Source organism: Chlamydotis macqueenii, chromosome 1 (assembly GCF_036417535.1).
Source record: "Chlamydotis macqueenii isolate bChlMac1 chromosome 1, bChlMac1.mat, whole genome shotgun sequence".
Lineage (NCBI taxonomy): Eukaryota > Metazoa > Chordata > Aves > Otidiformes > Otididae > Chlamydotis > Chlamydotis macqueenii.
Window position 1 is genome coordinate 184,283,292 of NC_141556.1, and position 10,791 is coordinate 184,294,082.

A 10,791-nucleotide genomic window follows, 5' to 3' on the forward strand; every position below is an offset into this window, starting at 1 on the left:
AACCACACAGTTTTAAAGAAATCTAATGAGGTTCAGTGTATGTGTGCTCTGTAATATGAGTCTCAAAAAGTGCTTTAAGCCTACTGCATAAAGCATGTTGTTTGCAAAGAAAACTGGAAGGAAAAAAAAATGAAAGGCTGCATTGTAACTTGCTATGAGCAGTGTATTGACAAGACAAAAAGAAGAACACAGCAACAGATACCATGCTTTTTTTTTTAACTAGCACTTCACAATGCGCTCAGTGTTTTTAGACAACAGTGGGAGCTGTTGCTGAAGTTGGAGGGGAATGCTGGAGTGTTGCTAATTAAAATGTGGGCAACGGGGACACCAGCTGCAAATAACTTTTCAACAAAGGGAGGGTTTGATATTCAGTTTTCTGTGTGAGTTATTTTTGTACATTAATGGATGAAGAATATTAGAATATTCACATTGCATTTATATTGGGAATACAAACACTGTTCCTTGATTTACTTTAGCTCATCTAGAGAATGTAAAATAGAAGCTCCTACTGAGGAGAGTGTACCGAGGCACTAAAATAACAGAGAAAGAAGAATGCTGGGCATTGCAATTTACTACCAAAAACAAGATTGTATTTTGGTTAAAAAGAATACTTCATGTTATTTTCCACAAGACCATTTTCCCTGGAAATGTTCAAGGCCAGGCTGGATGAGGCTCTGAGCAACCTGATCTAGTCAGGAATGTCCCTGCTTCTTGCAGGGGGGTTGGACTAGATGACCTTTGAAGGTCCCTTCCAACCCTAACCATTCTATGATTATTTGTATAATTAGGATTTTATGCCCAATTGTGAAATAGTCCTGTCAGAGACCTAACATTGGTGAAGGTAATGTTGAGAATTTCCTTATTGTTACTTTGCTCCTTTGTGTAGGAAGCATCAATTTTAAAGTGAGTAGGTTTTTTTTCAACACATGGAGAGTTGTAGCTAGTAGCTAGCTCCTAGCTAAACACATTCTTGCTATATGTCATTTGAAGAGGTACAAACAGTACCACGGATTTTTTGTTATTGTGCTCAGAGGTTGTCTTGAGAGTCCCAGTAGCTTTTCCCATTACGCCTATATTGCTTACGCATGATTCCCGTAGCTCTGCCACGTACAGAAGGAATAAACTCGGTGCTTCACTCTTGCTCTGGCTCCTTAAAAAACAAAACAAAAAACAGAAATGGAGAGGATGGGTTTCTTCCAGCACTTCAGCTTGACCTTCCACCTGAGGAGGCTGCAGTTTGTTTATGTTTCTGTTATTTTTCTTCTTGTTCATTTTGTTTTTGTTGTTTGGGGAAGTAGAAAATTGCAGAAGGATTGGTAAGAACAAGCATAATAGCTCCTGCTGTGGCAGAGTCATGCTGCCTGTAACTGACTGTCTTTATCTTTCACACCTCATCTTTCAACTGCTATATTTTTGAGTCAGAGAAAAGTTGCCAGCCTCAAAACCAAATGCTTACTTTCAGTCTTTACACTGAACAGTGACCTCAGATGTATGCAGGAACCCATCATTCAGTCAAGCATTGCAAATAGAGGTGCCTTCATCTCTCGTACCATCTTCTGGACTCGACCTCTAAAGTATTGGAGACTTTTCTGGCAACAAATTAAGGCTGGAGAATCCATCTCCTCCTCTTGTAAAATGTTAGCATGTGCATATATTCAAAACATTTTATTGTCCCCAGTTCTAGTGTCCCATAAGGCAGTGTCTCAAATAGAGCTCTGTTGAAAACCCACTAGAGTGTTATTTACTGGTATCAGCCATGACCTGATCAGCAACTGCACAGAGAAACTGGAAAATTTTGTGGATCCCTAAGTCAAAAAAAGCTGCAAAGTCAGGCTTAAGAATCATAGAATAGTTAGGGTTGGAAGGGACCTTTAAAGAAAGCCCACCGCAGCTGATTGCAGTGGCTAATTAGAAAACTCTGCTTCCAGGAGAATATGGTGTTGATGCTTTGATTTTTGAAGAGGACTCCATAAACTTGCAGTCATGCTTTCCTTCCCGTGTGGTACAATGTATCCTACAGGATGGCAATTCCTGTGTTTGACAATAAACTACCAAAGGGAAAGAATCTGGAGCAGTTTTCAAACAAGACCAAAAAAATATTTGTTGTACCCAACTAGATTAGTTTATTTTTAATAATGTTTGGGTTGCTATTTACACATTTTCTTTTGAAAACGAAGTGTTACTGTCTGCAACTGTGCATGCCAGGTGTTTTCTCTACCTTCATTTCATTCCATGTAAAGTGATGATACTGACATACCTCATGATGGTCTTATTAATTCATTTATTTGAAGTATTGTCAGTCTCATTAGATACATGACAGTGTGTTTTCCCTTTGACTCTCTCCAGTTTACAAAGCAAAGAAGCGGTTTTCAAATACAAATCCTATTAGAAAATTACAAACCAAAATTGTTCTTGTAAATGGAAATGAGATTTCCAAAATATACAGTGCAATGGGATTCTGATCATAACGGGTGCTTTTCAATGCTAGCATGAGGTATAAACTTTAGACTGAGATGTGACATATTTATATATTTTTTAAGACCAAAGGAACAGCTTCATACTAAACCAAATTTTAAATTCATGTCTTAAACCCTGCATACTTAAATGTTCTCACCATGCACCCATGTCCTTGCAGCAAGTCCCTACACCATTGCACTGAGTTTGGACATGACAGTGGTAGTAGATGATTGCTCTGGAGACATGGTTTCTCTAGCAGGAAAAATGTAAATGCTTATCATACATCTTAGGAAATTCTGGTTTAAGCCAGGTGTCAATTAAAAGCATTTTTAATGCTGCAAGCTGACTAGCAACAGATGAGCTGAAGATCAGATGCAAAGACCTTTTTGGCAATCACAGTTGATCTTGCAGGTGGCACGCTCACCCACCTCATATTTCATCCTACATTTCATGCAGTGAAGGGCCAGTCTCTCCCCACTTTTTGTATCATTTCTTTTGGTGCTTTATACAGAAACCTTTGTTCGCCTATCAGGACATGAGTAGTGCTGTAGGTCGTAGTAGGCTTTTAGATGAATGGGTTTTTCCCAGCTTCTCCAACACCTGTATGACCATGTGAATATACCCAGTGACCAACTGCTTTGTTGGTGGAGTTGCAAGGCAGATAACCCTGAGCACACCCTGGCCATGCTGCTTGGAAAAGAATTCAGCTTACAGCCGCAGGAATGGTGTCATTATAGCCTTTAGCTGTGTAGTATAATTTTCGATTGTATTAGTGGATTCTGAATGTATTTTGGGTTTTGAAGTGTGTCAGCAGAGTAGACTTGTTAATATGTATTTCAATGCTCTTGCAGTTCTACTTCATGCATTTATGACTGGATGGAGTCTGCTTGCATTATCCTGCATAGTGAGACTGTACTGGTAGAGAAACTGAATTGAATCCACAACAGGGCTTCCACACCTTACAATTAAAACCTTTTAAAGCCCCTAATGAATTGTCTGTTGTACTTTCAGAAGAAGAAAATATTTTGACATGCTATTGTTAATAGCAAGGCCAATGTCCTAGATTTATTTTGCTACTCTAGTTTCTGTGGTGTAGCAGTTCTGCTATGGACCATGGCAACCAATATGATGTACTGTGAAGCTGGTTCACTTGCTGCTACAGTTACAAAGCTTATTACTGTTTTGAAGATTTTTCTTTTTAAAATGCAGAGGCTAAAGAGTTAAATAATTACTCCAAAGTGTATTAGTGGATAAAAATAAATTGTGTAGGTTTGTGTGGAGAGGTTTTATAACACTAACATACAACTGGAAAAGCAGACAAGTATTTGGAAGTTCAAGCCCATCTTAGGTTTTAAGTAGAAGCAACAAACTTCATGCTACGAGTTGGGAACAATCACTCTCTGTTCAGTTTAATGATGGACATCTGTTTCAGGATTTGAAAGACAGAGCTGACTGGCCAGAGACTTGTGAGCAATGGCAAAGGTGGTAATAGTCTTCAGCCACTTTGGGACAGATGCCGAGAGATAGGCTATTTTCGCTCAGAGAGTAGGAGGGAGTTAGCTGGCAAGGAAACATAGGAAAAAATAAATTGTGCCATAAAACTAATCTCTCTTTTTAAAAATAAGATTTTAGTATCCAATAGATTTGTGAATTTTCATTTCCAGGATTCTTCTCTAAAGGTCTTCCTTTTGAGGATGAGGTTTGAGGCATCAGAGGCAGAATGACTCCCATACAAAATTATCCCACTGGCAGCCAGGCGTCTGTCCCTTATTGATCACGTGCATCTCTTCTGCCGTACATTGTGCTGCTTTGGATTCATCCACACAGTTTGCCTGAAAGCACTTGTTGACTTTCTGGGTCACCTTTTTTGGTTCCAAGGAGCTTGATGGTTTTTTGTTATTGAGGGTGGTTTTGGGGGTGGATGGGATGATGTGCTGACAGATGTTGTTGGGGCTCTGCGGTGACTGGGGTTTGTTTGGGGTGTGCTGGTCTTTGCAAATCTTGCTTCTGATTATTAATCTGAGGAAATGCAGGAAGTCTTTTTGGAAGCAATAAAAGTTTCTGCAAAAATATATGGTCATGTTGTGCAGATTATAATAGTTAAATACTTTTTAATATGCATTCTGAAATAGGATGATGTGTGGCAACAAGGGTCCTCTGCTTGCTTGGAAGGGTTTTTGGTTTTTTTTTTTGGACTACCGTAACTTTGTGCGTGCTACTTAGGTTTCTCCTGAAGAAATACCGTCCATGTCCTTGAAGTGTGTCTTCACTTAGTGAAGACTGGTTTTATATTGGTGTGATTGCCTTGAGTGCTGTTTCTGGAGCAGATGAGGCAGTGTCCAAGGGCCATTAGAGCATCCTTTGGGCAGGATGTAGCCATGTTTGTCTGTGTATTTTCCTGAGTATCGCAATTTGTAAGTTTTTTATATTTGTCATTATATGTCAGAGCTGATGTCAACAGAGGTGGAGTGAAAATACCGTCTCAGTTTGGATTCCTCTACTAATATGATTTCTCTTTCCAGGTTTGGGCACATCATACAGGCTCTGTTTCTGGGGGGTTCTATTGGTTAAAGCAGAGATGCATATCTGCAAAGCTTATTGTGCTGAGGACAAAATGCTTAGTTTATGTTGATAAAAGAACATTTGAGTACTCAAAAGAAAATTTTCCAGATGAAAAGCACTGAGTCATTGAACAGTGTTTTATTAAATAGAAGAGGTTTATGTCTTAATGTTCATAACTGAGAATTATGCAGCATTGCATATGAATGTCTTTAAGACGTGTTTTGTATCTGATAGATTGAGTATGAGAAGAAGAAGAAAGAAGATGGAAAACGAGCTCGAGCTGATAAACAACAAGTGTTGGACATGCTTTTTTCAGCGTTTGAGAAACATCAGTATTACAACATAAAAGATCTGGTGGACATAACCAAACAGCCAGTGGTATGTACTAGTAGTCTTGTAATATAACCATTTGCAGTAGTTGCTATTGTGTATATCTAGAAAATAGTTTAATATATGCTATATGCCTTTGATGCAGTTCTCTAAGTGTCTTTGATAACAAATGGAAATCATCGTCTTTTAAGTTCACTGTCGTGGAACTGTGTAGCATACCAAGCATTGCAGTGAGTGGACTTTTTCTTGGCAGAGGTGATTTAAGTAGCCTAAATGGTCTCCTTCTTATTTGGGTTCTCTTTAATAGTAGAAACCAAATTTTATAATGCTCTGGTGTCTCCCATGCTACTCCCATCCTCACTGAAGTAATAGCCTAGTTCTAATGCAGTCAGCAGTAGAGAGCTTGTGTAAGTGGGTGGTCAGCTCTTCCTTCAGCCTCTGAACTTTATCTTGGCATAGCAACAGGGGTTATTCTTTGTCTGTAGGTCTAAAAAAAAATTGCATTTCATGGAATTAGTATTAAATGCGCACATTATCCATGTTAGGAGCTCAGACAGTACCCCAAAACCACTTTATTTTCTTTAGAAATAGAATAATTTTTAAAGTAGGAGGTTGGTGGTTTTATATTTGGGGTTTGGGATTTTTTTTTTAAACACTACAGAAACAAGAAGAGATTTGTGTTCACGTGATGGTTGTGTTATCCTGCAGTGTCTGCCAGCCCCTTCATCTGTGAACTCTAACTTTCCGTTTCTTTGCCTTCTACTCCTGTTCAAGCTTTCCTTGAACAAACCAGACAGGAGTGGGGGGAGACAATGACATATGAAGTATCTTTGGTGCTTTTGATGTTTTTCACTGCTGACTTCAATATCTATCCTTAACCCAGCTGCAGTTTGCAGAAAACTTAAAGGGACTTAATTATGTTTGAGTCTAAATGGAGCAACAGTTTCAAAAGTTGTTAGAGCTAAGGCAGAACAAGGAACAGTGACAGCTGGATTGTTAAAAAAAAATGATTCCTCTGTAAAAGAGAGTTTAAAATGGAGATGCTTAACAGTTTTGCTCACTTCGTGTTTAGAATTAAGTGGATCTGTATCAGAGGATTTGTATAATATAAGGTGTGCAGTCCGTTCGGTTAAGAAGCTGCGCAGTGATGTTACCCGATTCAAATACGTGTAGGTTCATGGTGTTTTAGTACATTGGAAGAAACTAGTTGGTTAATGTATTCATGTCTTCTATTCCATTCATTTGTCTAATGAGTGAGCTCCTTATTTGTGTGGCAGAGAAGGTGTGTGGGTCATGGCAACTGACAAGGAGGAAGGAACAGGAGGAAGATATGGAGGGAGTGGCAAGAAAATTTTAACTTTTTATTTTTGTGACAGTCACTGTCTTGAACACTTTGAATGTAAGTAGATGCAGATTTATCCCGTCTGATACGACTTCAGCTAGAAATAGTCACCTACAACTCCCACTTAAGCCGTGGGAGAACAAAAGTTTTCTTCCTCCTGTGATGTGATTTGCTTCTTGAATGTACCTGTCTCTCTGCATCAGCTCAAAGGAGCCTGGAAAAGCTATGCGTCTGACACAAGTTTCTTTGTTAAGCACAAAAAGCTGGGCAAGATTAATCCAATTTTTGTCTTAGTTGCTGCCCTAAGGATTAGATGTATATAGTGATTTTGTATTCTGTGTTTGCAACATACCTTACATTAATACTTTTATTACATTTATGATAAATTTCTATGCCTGTCTATATATCTCTGCTGTCATCGCATGCTCCTGAATATATTCTGCCCATAGCATAGTGGATCTGTGCTGTGTACTTTCATCTCAGCAAATCTAGTCTTTTTTTTTTCTTTTTTCCAATTATTGTAGTAATACAGATATGTTAAAAGGAAATCGTAAACTAATTTGACCCAACATCTCATGTTATTTGGGTTATATCTTTGCATCTTTGTTTCTTATTTGAGTCTCTACTGATGACTCAAGGTCCCTCAGGGCTCCTGAGATGAGTCGAACTGTTAAACTCTTTTCCCCGGAGTGGGCTGTGGGATCTCAGTTTCAAGCTGTGTGTGTGAGTTAGGGGTTTCGTTGTCGTTCCCGGCTGGGGTTTTGCCATAGTTGTTGGTGCTCATCCAGCTTCCTCACACCCAGATATCCTGAGGAAATAAATGACCAAAATCCTCTTCCTGATGCCTTTTTTCATTCACTGGGTAACCAGTATCGTGATAAATTCAAAACTATATTTCGGTACGTCATCTAACCCTCATCTAAAGCTATCCTAATTTCCCATTTGGGTTCCCATTAAAATATTTCTGTAGGGAGCCGCTAACAGTGTCCATTTCCATTTAAAAATACTATCCCTTGGTTCCTGCTAGTGTTGGCTTCGTGTGCAGGCATCGCTGGTGCTGCAGACTTCAGCCTCTGGTGTGCAATTTCTGGGTTTTTTCTACAATAAAGTATCTGTTCCCGGTGCCCACAGTGACTTTATTCTTCGCAGAGCAGCTGTACCTGACAAAGAAAAGTAAAATGCCAACAGGTGAATAGGCATGTTTTCCCCGTGCTGTACAGAGGTTGCCTGCTAATTAATCTCTCCTGAGTGTTCACTGCTTTATTTTCTGTCATAGTATCTAAGGTTGTCTCTATCTAATTTTTCTCCTCTGAGTTTCTAAATGTTGAGGTTATTTTCAGACATGAGGAAAAAAATGCTGCTGCTGTCTCCTTAGCTCCTGTTAAAATGAAGTTCTAGGTGCTTACATCACTGGCTAATAATATTGAAAACACATTTCTCTAAAGCAATCAACATCTTTGTTAGTGAAGTAACAAACACATGAGGGTATTTTTCTTATATAACAGTAAATGTAAATAGTAAATTGAATCCTTACCACAGAATATGTTGCATGTTTACAGGGGAAGTTGCTGCCATCTTTGTTCTTTAATCACAAAGCAAGTCTTTTCTGAATGCAAACCCAAGGGAAACTTGGGTTTATTTGTTTTCCTTTTTAACAAAAAATAACAATTTGCAGTAGTAGGCGAATCTGTTGCCACCTACCCAGATGTAAGTACCGAGTGCTCCCTGGAAATACTGGAGTAATGCTAGATTTGGCCTTAATGGCTGAGAACATAATATGCTTTTTATGTAAGCAATGAAATATTTGTGAAGAATGGAACCAGTATAGAACCAGTACTCTAATATGAACTGTATTTTTTTTTCAAAATGACGTAGATTGCAGTTTTTCCTTTTATTTTGGCTTTAAGTAATGGTTATCCTAAGTGTGGTGAGGGGTTTTTTTTTTCCCTCTAAATTTTGCAAGGGTTTTCAGAGCTTGGAAGTTAACTCCTCTCTCCACTTTTCAGAAATTTTTTATCCTGTATTTCTGTAATAACATTCACTTTTTGTGGAAAAAAAAATCATAAGGGAAGATGTAACAGAGAAGAGGATGCCTTAAATATATAAACAGACCTACCACAGATTAGCTTCTGTGTTATAATATGTATATAAACATAGAAAATCCTTATCTGAGAAGAAATTGTGGGCCCCTGATTAGTGCTCACCTGGCTCTAAAATTCAGTATTTGGCACCACTGAAGGAAGTGGGGGGTTTGTCTTGAAGATATAGTATCGGATTGAGTAGTATGCTTCCAGATGTATAGACCAAGCTGGCACAGCATGCACCCAGGTGGAGGGTCCTGTTTTCTGGAAGGAGAAGTGATCCTGCAGGAAAAATTGTAACATCTCCTGAACTCATCTAGTCAAGCCCCTTGCTCTCAAGTACGATTGAGTACAGCAGGATTGTCCCTGGTCTGTAATTTTCTAAAAGTTACAATAATTCAGCATTGCTTGTTGTGCAAAGTGATTTTTCGGGTTAACACGCTCAGCTGCCCTCCCCAAAACCATTGCTCTTTGTTTCCCCCTGCAGCAGAGATGGCAAATGGGAGTATGTATCCTTAGTTGCTGCAGTTCATGCGTTCAGCTTGAAGTGCCCCTACTTGTGGCACTCGCTATTCAGTTTGGGTTGGTTTTGTTCCATTTTGTTACGCTGTTGAATTGAAACTCTTGGAAGTTTTGCCCAGAGGGAAGCAGAACTGCCTGCGAAATCAGGTCTGACAATGAGTTGCAATTAAAAGTAACCTTCGTTTCAGTGGGTGGGTGATTTGGAGGCGTGAGCACGTAGTGAGGGGTGAGAACTGCATCTTGCAAAATGTCACCCAAAGATTCTGGCACTAAACAGCAGCAAGCTGCCGGGAGCCATGGACTGTGCAGCTGTAGCGGTTTCGTTCTGCCTAAGCCCTGCGGCATCGTCACGCCTTGTGACCTGGCTTCACAAATGCAGACTAGGTCTCTCAGCTCAGGAGCTGCATATAGATGTACTTTATGGAACGAGGTGCAATTATATTTTTTTACAATTCTCATTAATCTGTCCGTGTGGTCTAGAGCACAATTTAACCTTGAATCTGAGTGTTTCTTCCACCCACGCTGCCATCTTTTGAAGTGTCTGTCAGTGACACTACTGAAAGCTACCTCACATGCACGCACAAGGATTGCAAACAAAGCAGTGGATATGCAGGTATACACATGTACACATACTCAGATAGAAATCACTTTTTCAGCTGCTTTCATCATCAGTGAAAAATACGTTGCACAACAGCAGTGTCATCATGCAAAACTGCTTGCACACTGATTGCTATTGTAGTGAGTACGTTTGTCTTAGGTACCTGACTCTCAAATAATGACAGCATCTCTGCGATAGATGAGATGTGGGAAGGTGTGTGAAGAGCTGTATGTTGATCTCCTGCTGCCATCTGCTGGGGTTTGCATCGGGCACCCTTGAAGACTGAAGAGCCGTCCCCCCAGTGCAAAATGAACCCCTGCTCCCCACTCACAGCTCCTGTGCACAGCCACTCTGCTCGAAGAAAAATCCCTAAGAAACTAATTTGTATACACAGTCTGTTATAGTCATCTTTGTTACTTGTTGGACAGAGTGATCTTGTAAACCGCTCTCGTTGCTTTGAGATAGATTTTTAAGAACCACTTTGCTCCATGAGTCCAAACAAAGTATCACCGTTAGTGTGGGATCTGGATTTTTTTGCTTTGTAAATTTTTTGATGTGTACCTAGAGAGAAGGAAACAATCAGTTTCTCTTTTACTGACTGGGAAGATAGTTTTTATTTATTTTCTAGCTTTTCCATTCAGCAAAAAAATGGGAAGAGTGTAAAAAAGAGACTGGGCAATCAACCTTTCTTTTTTTTCCTGTGTCGTCAATGAATATTTGCTTTTTTTAATAAGTTGGAGTATGTTGGTATTTTAACTTAGTGGAACTGTAGGTACAGAAAATGCAAGGGTTCCAGTAATTCCAGTTCAATATGTGCACTCAAAGAGGATTAAATTGCTCAAACTAAAGCAATTATGAATTTAATGCGGGGATTCTTAAACTGTGGACTGTGGTTGCCA

The 10,791-nt window shown here is 39.3% G+C and overlaps 1 protein-coding gene across 2 annotated transcripts in view; it reads left to right on the plus strand.

Annotated features, from left to right (window-relative positions):
• GTF2F2 (general transcription factor IIF subunit 2) overlaps positions 1 to 10,791 on the plus strand; it is a 96,569-nt gene that overhangs the window by 83,767 nt on the left and 2,011 nt on the right. For both annotated transcript variants that reach the window (XM_086771822.1, XM_086771821.1), the window contains one exon: positions 5,254 to 5,397. In XM_086771822.1, the coding sequence (XP_086627948.1) occupies positions 5,254 to 5,397 (144 nt within the window). The remainder of the gene's footprint in view (positions 1 to 5,253; positions 5,398 to 10,791) is intronic.